The 12,439-nt window shown below is 30.0% G+C and overlaps 2 protein-coding genes across 4 annotated transcripts; one reads left to right on the top strand and one right to left on the bottom strand.

The window, feature by feature from the left end:
- Positions 1–2,004: 2,004 nt before the first annotated feature.
- Positions 2,005–10,931, top strand: LOC110784152 (uncharacterized). 3 transcript variants are annotated; one of them, XM_021988573.2, is made up of 8 exons: positions 2,006–2,209; positions 2,409–2,474; positions 2,566–2,663; positions 5,748–5,785; positions 5,941–6,028; positions 6,605–6,814; positions 8,007–8,072; positions 10,204–10,931. In XM_021988573.2, the coding sequence occupies exons 1-8, from the start codon at positions 2,149–2,151 to the stop codon at positions 10,372–10,374; spliced, it is 798 nt and encodes a 265-aa protein (XP_021844265.2). In that variant the 5' UTR covers positions 2,006–2,148; the 3' UTR covers positions 10,375–10,931. The 3 variants fall into 3 exon arrangements, with proteins under 3 accessions (XP_056694310.1, XP_021844265.2, XP_021844266.2); XM_021988574.2 differs by lacking the exon at positions 2,409–2,474; XM_056838332.1 differs by lacking the exons at positions 5,748–5,785; positions 5,941–6,028 and having other exon boundaries at positions 2,005–2,209.
- A 793-nt stretch (positions 10,932–11,724) lies between these two features.
- Positions 11,725–12,261, bottom strand: LOC130470721 (uncharacterized). The gene has a single exon (XM_056841244.1). It carries the CDS (start codon positions 12,259–12,261, stop codon positions 11,725–11,727), a length of 537 nt encoding a protein of 178 aa, XP_056697222.1.
- Between the last annotated feature and the right edge of the window lie 178 nt (positions 12,262–12,439).

Below are 12,439 nucleotides of genomic sequence, written 5' to 3'. Positions count from 1 at the left end.
ACTTTTTCTTGGGTGCTAAATAAATATTATTATTCAGTATGTTTTCGAGACGCTAAATATCTAATTAGGGGTGAGCAAAAAGAACGGGTACCCGATCCTGGAACCGGAACCGCGAAGGTCCTGCCGGTTCCGGACCCGGACCCAATCTCGCCGGTACTGGTTCGGGTTCCAAAAGTTGCAAGTGTCATTATTCATTACTGACTTACCCCACTGGACTTTTTTTTTGGGTTAAAAGATATTCTAATTCACTAACTTGTAATTGAAATGCTCAAAGTCCAGCCCATTTGACTCTAAAATCCCTAAAAACTCTTTAAGTTGTCTGCTTTATTCTCATTTGTAGATCTAAAATTCACTCTCAATCTTCATGATATATCAAAGGGTATTTTCGTAAATAAAATGTGAAAATATACAAATTCGACATATTTAAATATACAATCTCTTTCTATATTAAAATTATTTTCTTTTATTTTTATTTTTTTTAAATATCAAATATATTGTACATCCTAATTTTTAGATGGTACAATATATCAATCCCAATATATCAATTTTTACAATGAAATTGGGATTGACATACCATCTAAAAATTGACATACCATCTCAATATATTTGATATTTTAAATTGACATACCATCCCAATATATTAAGTATATTTTTTCATTATAATTACGAGAATGTCACTTGATATGTCAATTAAGGGGATTGTTTTGAAATTTCTCTCCATCTTCTTCTTCGTGCGGTAAACCAAGATGTTTTGCTCCTCAAAAATATAGAGCAAATATATACTACTACTCGTGTAAAATCATTTATTTACACTTCCCCCATAATAGAATAGGGATTTATTTAATCTTTGGTTTTTTAAACAATAATTGTTCTTACCCTTTCTGATATTCATCTTTTTATTCATTTTATGAGGAAAAAAAAGACTGATTATCTAATTTAATAAGGAATATTAAGAATATCAAAGAAAATATTAATCTCAAAAGGAACAACTTTTTAGTAGTTCATGTAAAAAAAAAAAAAAAAAAATTAGTAGAGTTGCAAAATAAACGTGTAACAAAGATATACAAGTATACGTACAACGTGTGGGGCCACAGTGCACTTGTTGCTGGAATATGAAACGTTAAATATGCTTGTCAAACTTCAAAGCATAGTCCATAATAATAAGCAAACCACAATAACTTATCAAATGTGGGTCCACCATAAAAACAAAAAAATTTATCAATGAGGGCCCACCATAAAAAAAACTTATCAAATGTAAAAGTCATTAAGGTTTTGTATTGACAAAATAAGTTCGGATAAGTTTACTTAAGTTCAGATAATATAAGTTCAGCAAAAATAATTTTTTTTCAGACATTTTCACACGCAAAAGTAAGTTTATTTCAGATAAAATAATTTATTTTCACATTAAAAAAGTTCAGATAAATTCAGTTAGGTTCATATAATATAATTCAGTCAAAATACGTCCAATAGAACATAGCCTAAACAACAATGGCTTGTTTGTTAATTGGCTTTTTATTTGCTTTTTCATTGGCTTTTGGCTTTTGATTTTTTCATGCTGTCAAACAACCAATATAGATGTTTGGTAAGTTGGCTTTTTCCTTGGCTAAAAAGTCGGCTTTTCTGCCAAAATCTAAAAACTAGTAAGAGTAGCTTTTTACATTGGTTGTTGCCCTTTTCATTTTACTAAGTACATTTTATGATACAGCTAGTAGTCAACATCCAACTTTACCAAACACATTTTTAGAAAATCTGCAGTTAAATAGACAAACAGTTAGTCAAACAAGCCAAGTAAAACAGCCACCGACCAACAACCAACAACCAATTGTCAAACAGGGCAACAACTTATCAAATGTGGGTCCACCATAAAAAAAACTTATCAATGAGGGCCCACCATGAAAAAAAATCAAATGTGAAAGTGAGTCAGCAATCAACATTCTCATCATTTTCATCCTCATCCTCCATTTTCTCTCTCCTATAAATACCTACTCCTCCCTCCTCCCTCCTCCCTCCTCCCTAAAAGCTCCTACTTGCTTATTGTCTCTCTTATACAAAAACAATATATTCTTCAAATTTAATTTCACATTTTTCCCTCAAAAAAAAAATAAAAAATAAAATCACATTTTGTTTATAATTCCCCTGTTTTTTTTGATGGATTTTGGAAAGCTATCACGATCATCCACCTCCTCCCCCTTTGATTGTGTTATGTTTGGTAATTAACTACTTACTTAATAAGTTAATATGATCAACTTTTTAGTCAATGATGATAGATGCTTAATATTTTTACTTTTTACTTGTGTCATGTTTTAATTTTCTATTTATTTATTTACTAATAATAGTACATTTAAAGATGGAAATTAAAAAAAGATGGAAATTAAATTAAATGATGCTTAAATTAATTTATTACGCAGATTTGGATGATACTCTGTATTCTTCCCACACTGGAATTGGTCTTGCTCTCAAACAGAATATTCAAGGTTCTTTCATTAATAATAAATATTAATAATAATAATATGATGATTGAAGATTTTATTTTATTAATCAATTATTAAAAACTTATATATGCAGATTTTTTGGTGGAGAAACTTGGGTTCACAACTGATCAAGCTTCGTCTCTTCGTGTTGAACTCTTCAAATCTTATGGTAGCACACTTGCTGGATTACGGGTTAGTATTTAATTTACCTTATTAATTAAAGGATTACAAAATTTTTAAGAAGGAATTAATGGAAAAAATACAATTATGGAGAAATTGTTAATATAATAATATAAGTATATAACTACTCTTTATGAGGGAACGAAAAATGAAGAGGTGAGAGAAGATGAAGTTAAAAAAAGGATGAAAAAAAAGAAAAAAAAGGCTACAATTATGGGTTTGTAATTTTTTTTGTAAAAGATAGGTTGCGTTCTATTCACCTGATTTCTACTTATTTTTCCTGAACTTATCTTATCTGAACTTATCTTAACTTAACTGAACTTATCTGAACTTATTAGAACTTATCAAAACTTATTTTAGTTATAAATTGTACTTGGCCAACCCTTATTTTTCCTGAACTTATCTTATCTGAACTTATTTTTCCTGAAATAAGTGAAAATAAGGCGAACAGAACAGAGCCTTAACGATACATGAGAAAACCGTTCTCTATTCTATAAACAATATACTTCCTCTGTTTTTATTTATATGACACAATTATTTAGTCACGTTTGCCGATACACGATTTCAAACATTAATATCTACCATTGTGAATAATAAAAATTATAAAAAATTTAATATTTAAAAAATATTTATTGAGACAAATAAACAAGACCCCACACGATTATGTTTTTTCTTAGATATAAATCACAAATGGAAACCAAAGAAACTTGTTTGAATAGTGTCAAAACCTCAATTGTGTCATATAAATAAGAATAGAAGAAGTATTTTTTATTTTATTGTGGTAAACGGGTATTTGAGAAAGGCGTTGTCTATTCTATTTTCAATACAACAATGATCAATGAAAGACGTTTTCGTTTTCTATAATGGTGAAAATCGCTCATCTCACTAGACCGTTCTCTAGCTTGTGTTTCTTATTTCACTTTTTGTAGTAATGTATTTACAACTAAACTATTTATACGGACTCTAATATAAAATATGACTATTGATATGTTTAATTTTATATAAGAAAAATGAAAAGTTGATAATTTAAAATGAGACAACTCAAAAAAAAACTCACACAATAACATTTAAATAACATATTAAAAAATATACAAAATAGGGAAAATGTACAGTCAAACTTTTTTCAGGGAGAAACCGATATAATAATTGATAGAAATTTAAGGACGCACGCGGAAGTTTTGATGGACCCTAATAATATAACAAAATTGCATTTTATCATTGATTACATTAACAAGAATTGTACAACCATATTTGCGAGAGCTCATGTCTCTCACTTATCTCTTTGGTAGAACCCTTATTTCTACCCCTCATATTTGTGGGAGCTCTTGATTGGCTCACTATCTCAACTTATGCATACAACTTATTTATAGTTGGTGTATCCTACTTTCTAGATTTTTCTACACTTATCTAATATTACATAATTTCACATCACATGTCCTAGATGCTTCTAGATACACCATCACTTGATTTTCCATTACTCATGAAGATTTTTCTAGAGTAACATCTAACACTCCCCCTTAATCTAGAAAAATCTTGTACTTTAAAAATATTTTATATTTCAAAAATCTCGTTGATGCACTTGTCACCAACCACCAATCGTCATGAATGCTCGAGTTTTATTAATGTTGGCACCCGTGTTACCAACCTCCATCTTATCGATATCTTTTATTAGTCTTGATCATTTTCTCGTTGGTATCCATGTTACCAACTATCCCACTGATACACATGTCACCAGTCATCTCTTGAAATTTTTCTTCAAATTTTATTTTGTTATTGGTACTCATGTCACCAACTATCCCGCTAATGCTCTTGTCATTAGCAAGCTTCAAAATTTTCTTCTTCATTTTCTCCATTGTCATTTGTTTCTCCATTTTTTTTTTCTTTTGTTGTGGTGCTCATGTCACCACCCATCACTCTTTTCTCTTCCATAATTTCTTCAAATCTTGTAACCCTTCATGTCTTGGGTCTTCGGTCTTCAATTTTGTCGTAATCACTTTTGCGGCTCTGATACTATGATAGAAATTTGAGGACGCACGCGAAAGTTTTGATGAACCCTAATAATATAACAAAATTGCATTTTATCATTGATTACATTAACAAGAATTGTACAACAATATTTGCGAGAGCTCGTTTCTTTATGAAAATTGAGATACTTTTAGATACATGAAAAATATACTTCGTATATTTTTTTTTAGGTACTCTAATTAACTGTAACGAACTTTAAGATTCTCAAACGAGATTTACTTGTTAGACCAAATATTAATAAATAAATAAAAGAAAACATACGTAGTGTTGCATAATTCGTAAAGGTTAAAAATTGACTAGTACGTTTCTAATCAGAACATTTGATCAAACCTTAACGTACCATTTTTATTACTTGACCATTTCTTTAATCCATCTTATTATGATTACGCTATGATTTGAAAGAACAAGTAAACATCACAATACATCGATAATACTCTGTAATAAATAATAATTATAATAATAATAATAATAAGGGTGTTGGATCAAAATTAGTAGCTAGGCTCCCATCTAACTTTGTGTAATCGCTTCTTTATAATAATATTAATAATAAAATAATAATAATAATAATAATAATTGATTGATGATAATAATACTCCGTAGACCGTAGTTGATTAATTATAACTAGCTTTTGAGCCCGTTCAAAGAACGGGCGATTGTGTAGTGGTTACTCTGTATTTAGTTTATCTTTTTAAGTTCAAATTTTATTGAGCGTGTGATTTTAGATAGAATATATGATTAAATAGAGGTAAATTTTAAAAGTTTAATTAATACATAAATTAAATAGTTTATTAATATTGAGTGTTAATCGGAAAGATGGAGTGGAAAATGTTGAATGAATGGATTAGTGAATTGATGTTTTATGAGGAAGATGGATTGAAAGAATCGATTGGAGTTGTATAATATATCAAACAACAAAGAAAAAATAAAATAAAAACCAAATTGATGGAGGAAAGAATGGATGACATATGTTATCTAATCAAATGTATTGACACATGTCATCTAATAAATTGTGGTTTTCCTTTTTAAATACTAGGTATAGATTATTGACTTAATTGTATATTGGATTTGCAGGCATTAGGGTATGATGTTGATGCTGATGATTACCATAGGTGAGGAATTACGTTCCAATTTAGTTGTTAAACACGTAATTATTAAGTTAATTTATACCTTGGTCTGTTAAATTAGTACTCCATTGTGTACTATTTTGAATTGATTTATTAAATTTCTAATAAAATATTGTAAATTTGTTTATAATATTGGTCAGCTTCGTACATGGGAGATTGCCATACGCACAGATTAAGCCAAATCCTCACCTACGTAACATCTTACTCAGCATCACCCAAAGGAAAATTGTGAGTTTTAATTAAACAAAAACTTTCTCACCCCGGAACTAATTGTCATATTAGGACTCTGTTATGTTCGACTTATTTTGACTTATTTAAGAAAAAATAAGTTTAGTTAAGTTCAATAAGTTCACTTAACTTCAGATAATATAAGTTCAACAAAAATAAGTTTTTTTTCAGATATTTTCATACACAAATAAGTTCAGATAAGTTTAGATAGGTTTAGATAAATCCAGATAAGTCCAGATAAGTTCAGATAATATAAGTTCAGTCAAAATAAGTCCAATAGAACGGAGCCTGAGACCTTGTTATGTTCAACTTATTTTGACTTATTTCAGACAAAATAAATTCATATAAGTTCAGTTAAGTTCAAATAAGATTCAGCAAAAAAAAAAGTTTTTTTTAGACATTTCAAACACAAATAAGTTTATTTCAGACAAAATATTTTTTTTTTCAAATTTAATAAGTTCAGATAATATAAGTTCAGAAAAAATAAGTCCAATAGAATGGAGCCAAATAGAGATTAAAATTAAGAAACCTTTGATGATTCATTTTTATTTAATTTTTCTTTTTTTTGTTGGACAGATTTTTACAAATTCGGATCGGGTTCATGCTAAGAAGGCGTTAAACAGGCTCGGAATAGGGGATTGTTTTGAGCAAATTATATGCTTTGAAACTCTTAATCCAAACTTATCAATGGCTACTCGTCCAGATGAGATCCCTGTTGTATTAAAACCTTCGATTGATGCTATTCAAATTGCTATTTCTGCTGCTGATATCAATCCTCATCGCACCGTAAGTACTCCTTTAAATTATACTTCCTCTATTTTTTTATAATTGCACCGTCTTAGATTTCACGCTTGCCAATGCACTATTTTAACCATTAATATCTCTCATTATACAATTGAAAAAATTATAAAAATTTGATAATTTGAAAGTATATCTCGAGACGAATCTAACAAGATCCCACATGAATATATTTTTCTTTACATATAAATCACAAAAAATAACTATATAAGAATATGTGAATAGTGTCAAAACCTAAGATGGTGCAATTATAAAAAAATGGAGGAAGTATCATTTTTTAAAAAAGTTTTTACTAGTGTGTACTAAGTACTATAATGACGGTTATACTAAGGGGAAATCTTGTTTTATAATCGGTAGAGATTTGAAATGTTATATTCCCTCCGTCCCAAAATTATAGTCTTGTTTGACTAAAAATACGGATTTTAAAAAAAGTGGAATGTAGTGAGCGAGAAATTGAAAAATAGTACATTGATGATAAGAAAGTAGAATATAGTACATGTAAAAAGAAATAAAGTACATGGGGACGGGGGATAGTACATGAGGAAATTCTCAATGCATTTTTAATTTTATTTGTGGTCCCAAATGAGGGCAATATGAGAATTATTTTATGTTCAAATATAATAATTACGAGATGCTCAATTTGAAATATAATTTTGGGACGGGAGGGAGTACTAGTTTGCATTTTCATTAAGTACCAAATTGTTACTCACAAGTCAAAGATAAATGTTATTTTTCGTGGCCAGATTCAATTTATTACCTGATGTTACCATTTAGCCCTTAATATACCCTCTGAAGTTATTATTTTGTCCTTAGTATACCATTTTTAATCTCTACCGGGAATTAGAAAACCTCTTTATAGTTAAACTAGTGTCTTAGCAAATGTTTCAGACTAACAGGATAAGTACAAACTTTTATATTAGGCGGTCTTATACAAAGACCATATTTGTGTTATATAAATTAATCACTGAAACTAATTAGTTAAGCATTGAAAGCAATTAGTTAAGCATGCAATGGAACTAATTAGTTAAGCAATGAAACAAATTAGTTAAACAATATAACCAATTAGTTAACAAATAAAAATGGTTTTTCCGATAAGGCGAGTTTACACAAAAATTGTCGCAGAATAATAGTTTTGAACTGTAAAACTAATAAATGTGTGAATTGGCCTTTTTGTTTGCAGTTATTTCTGGACGACAATGTGAGAAACGTCGCCGCTGGCAAAGCTTTAGGACTGAAAACGGTGCTGGTAAGTTAGTTAATTCCACCGACAAAAGTCACAAAACGCAGAGTTTAACTCATACGAATTTTTTTTTTTTTTTGTTTTGTTTTGTATGTACTCTCCATAGTGACGGTCGTTTCGTATTGTTTTCATGTGCGACGTGTCCAACTGTCCATTTACATACTTCGCAAATAATAACACGTGATTTTCCACGAGACCTACACGACCCTTTTTATTAATAACTAGATTAGATCCCGTGCACGCACGGATTATGATAATTTTTTTACAAAATATTTAACTAAATATTCCCAAACTACTGCATAATTAAAAAAGCAAATAAACATACTCATTTATATTTATGTTATCTAATATGCATATTATATATGTGTAATATGCTACTTTGACCAACATATCGAGTGAATATAATTTCCATTATTAATGTATCGATTTGACGAAAATATTATAATTATTACGTGGTATCTATTATTGCCATAAATTATAATCTAATATTTTTTTCCTGGTGTCTCTTTTATTATATAGTAATAGATATATCCGTTTCCGTATGTGAAAAAATTATAAAAATTTGATATTTTAAAAATACATAACAAGACCAATCTAATAAGATCTTACATGAAAATATTTTGATGTATATAACAGTGAGAATTCACGCTAAAATTTTTCATACTTTGGACACATATTTCAAAGGGTAAAGAACATTAAGGAACGAAGGTAGTATATAGATATACTACGTATAAAATAACACAACCAATGATGGTTATAATTATGCATTTAGTTGTTAAAATATTATAGAGTACTATTGTAATTTTTTTACACAATCTTATTCATGCTTGATTGATTTTCTAATTTATTTGTATTGAAATTATGTAAGTACGAAATACAAATAAGTATACTACTCTTAAATTTTTTATATAAAAATCTTACTCCGTACTACATACTCCGTATAATGGATGAATTTTTTATAAAAAGATAATTTTATATTGGTTATATTTGTTATCAAATATAGAAAATAAGTACAACCAAATATAGAAAAGATGTATAATTTTAAAAAATAATCCCCTTGTGTATAGAATGAAATCGTTTTTTATTTTGAAGAAATTAAATAGAATCAAATATTTTTTTGACATAAAAGTTAACAAAATAATTATAGAATCAAATATTTTATTTCTTTATAATTTTTTTCAATATATAGAAGAGAGGCCAATCAATGAGTGACATTTGTCATCACCACATTGATTTCCTCTCTTTTAGTATAATATATAGATAGATAGATTACGAATAATCTACATGGCATATGGTCATTGGTTATCTCATCTTCCTATCATCATCAAACAACTTTCTCCTTGTGTAGTTGCGTGTCTTATTTAGTTGTTACTCCCTGCGTCCCTTAATACTCGCACCGTTTTTGACTGGATATGTTTGCCAATGCACAATTTTGACCATCAATATCTTTAACTACACATTATAAAACTTATAAAAATATTAATATTTTAAAAATATATATTAATACGAGGCCAACAATATATTATATACTAACATTTATTTTCATATACTAGAAATAAAATAGAGTCATAGTGAATTGTGTGAATAGTGCAAAAAGTCAAAACTAAACGGTGCGGGACAAATGGAGTAATAGCAAAGTCTACCTAAAAAAACAAAGTTAGTTGGATTATTCTTACGTGAATCTGATCCACAATAATATTAGTGTGGACCCAAAATCAATAATTTAATATTTAGTAATTTGAACTTAATATTTGAACAGAATAAAACAAGAATACAATATTATACAGCGTTAATTAGTTCGTAGTACTATGATTCAAATAAACTAACTTCACAAATTCTTAAATGGATCAAGTCCACAATAAATTTATTGTGGACCATGCCTAAAAAAGGTCAACAACTTGTTCTTAATTTGTTTTGGTATGTTTATTAGGATTGTTATGAAAAAAATATCAAATTGGTGTTGTTGATACATGTTGTGCTTGAATAATTTGATTTTAAGTCACAATTCACTTTTAAAATTACATGGTTACTATGATTCCAAAAATGGTTACTATATCACAGAAATTTGGTGTTTAGTTTATTATAGATTTATAGTCACTATATAAACAATAAAAGTCCATATTTAATTTATTGTCAGGTTGGGCGAACAATGAAAACTCAAGAGGCAGATTACGCTCTAGAATCGGTGAATAACCTAGCACAAGCAATTCCAGAGATATGGATGATCAACGGGTCAGAGAAAGACAATGAAATGGCTATCGGACGGTCGATGAGTGATCTTGAGAACATTCTTATTGTCGGGGCGTAAAGACGTACTACCTCCGTTCCTAAATGATCTTTACGGTTACTATTTGCACGGTAATTAAGGAATTTTGGTGAACATGTGATGGTGGGGTAACAAATGGAAAATGAGTGACTATAAATTGTCCAACAATGTGAGTGGGTGGAAACTAATATTAAAGTATTGTGAGTGGGTAAGTTATGGTGGGCCAAATAAGAGTATAAATGGAATAAAGTAGGAGTGTAAAAAACTTTCAGGAACAGACTAAAACGGAAAGCGTAAAGAACTTTTAGGAACGGAGGTAGTACATTTTAACAGTTAAAATCATTTCATCTAATTATGAAAAGGGTGAATCGATGAATATATGTTGTAACTGATCTGATCTGATCTAGTTAAATCTAGGTGGTGTAGCGTGTGTAACTTTTCTTCTCCTTTTATCTTGGGAGTTATTGTAGATTCATGCACATAGTGTTGTGGACTGATAAAGGCATCGTTGTTAGTTGTTGTTTGTACATGTCATGAATTCCATCTTATGATCATGAAATAATAATGTAAAGAATATCCAGATGGAACATTCCTTATCATCACCAACTCAGCATAGTGATCATGTTTGATGCCTCCAATAATTCAAATTTCTAATTGTGTAATATGATGACATTTAAATGGAAGTATGATGGGATATGATCATATGAATAATATGATTTGATCAATCAAATCGGGTTATCGGTTAGATACGGGTCGAGTATAATCGGTTCAGGTATAATCGGATGTAGTTGTACGAGGCCATTATGCTTATGCAGATTGAATTTGAGATTTTTTTTTCCAGGTCAATTCGATTTTTGTCAGAAATCGGTTGGATCGTGTCAACTTTTGACAACCCTTACGTACTATATGTAATGTGGGATCTATCTTAGATGTAACCTTTGCCTTTCTCTTATGCTCAATTTTACTTGTTACTGAAAAGAATACATTACAATTAAACAAATACAAACAATTAAGATGAGATGTAATAGAGGAATCATATGGGTAGGTGGTTCACTATTAGGATGAGATGGATGACTAACAATTACACAAACACAAACACAAATTAATACTATTTCACTAGCTAAGTAACTAGTACATAGAAAGTGGCTTTCAATAAATTATGGGATCATTAGGTAAGATGCTAAAGATAACAAACTGTACTAATTTGTATCCATGAAACTTGTTAGCGTCCAGAATAAACCAGCTCTGATATGGATTTAGCCAACCTCGAGGAAATCTATGGGTAGGTATCCGCTATCACAATGAGATGGATAACTAACAATTAAACAAACACAAATTAATACTACTTCATTAATTTAGCAAACACAAATCAATACTACTAGAAAGTGGCTTTCAATTAAGTATAGGATCATTAGGCAAGATGCTAAAGATATTAAGATCAATACCCTCACCATCCACAACCATAACATACTTCCTAAGCAAACCTTCCTTAACAAAACCTACCTTCTTTAGCACCCTTTCGGACGCCTCGTTTTCGATATCGACCAAAGCTTCGATCCTAACCAGATCCGGAACCTTCCGGAAGGCAGTCGGAATAGTCGTTTTGACCGCAATAGTGGTGATGCCTCGGCCCCAGTACTCGCGACCTAAGGCATAAGACAATTTCGCCCTACCCCGATCAAGCCCGTACTTCCCGGGTTCTCGTTCGAGAACGACGTAGCCAATGGCTTGACCATCCAAACATATGGCTTGGTACCATGGATGGGTTATGACCACTTCATTGAAATAGGTTACAACTTGTTCCCTTGAAGAGTTGACATTCACCCAAAATTGTAAATTGATGTATTGTAGGACTTCTGAGTTACAAGCCCACCGGATAAAGTCGTCGACGTCGGATAATTTGTACGGCCTGAGTGTGATTTCCGGCATCAGAAAAAAATTATGAGATTTAGAAATGGATTTTCTTGATTGTGCAATTATGGAATGGAAGAGGGTTAACCTCTTAATATAGTACTAATTGACATTGACATTGACTATTATCTCATTAATCACACTGCCTTGAGTTTTACTTCACTGAATTTTTATGGTCTAGATTTTCTGACAGCCT

The sequence above is a fragment of the Spinacia oleracea genome, chromosome 3 (assembly GCF_020520425.1).
Source record: "Spinacia oleracea cultivar Varoflay chromosome 3, BTI_SOV_V1, whole genome shotgun sequence".
Lineage (NCBI taxonomy): Eukaryota > Viridiplantae > Streptophyta > Magnoliopsida > Caryophyllales > Amaranthaceae > Spinacia > Spinacia oleracea.
This window is presented reverse-complemented; position numbering and strand designations above follow the sequence as displayed.

Excerpts from the sequence above, each read along its gene's own strand:
- LOC110784152 (XM_021988573.2), top strand. The coding sequence starts at position 2,149 with ATGGATTTTGGAAAGCTATCACGATCATCCACCTCCTCCCCCTTTGAT. Across the intron at positions 6,815-8,006 it reads ATATCAATCCTCATCGCACC|TTATTTCTGGACGACAATGT; the intron begins GTAAGTACTCCT and ends TTTTGTTTGCAG. Across the intron at positions 8,073-10,203 it reads TAGGACTGAAAACGGTGCTG|GTTGGGCGAACAATGAAAAC; the intron begins GTAAGTTAGTTA and ends ATTTATTGTCAG.
- LOC130470721 (XM_056841244.1), bottom strand. The coding sequence starts at position 12,261 with ATGCCGGAAATCACACTCAGGCCGTACAAATTATCCGACGTCGACGAC.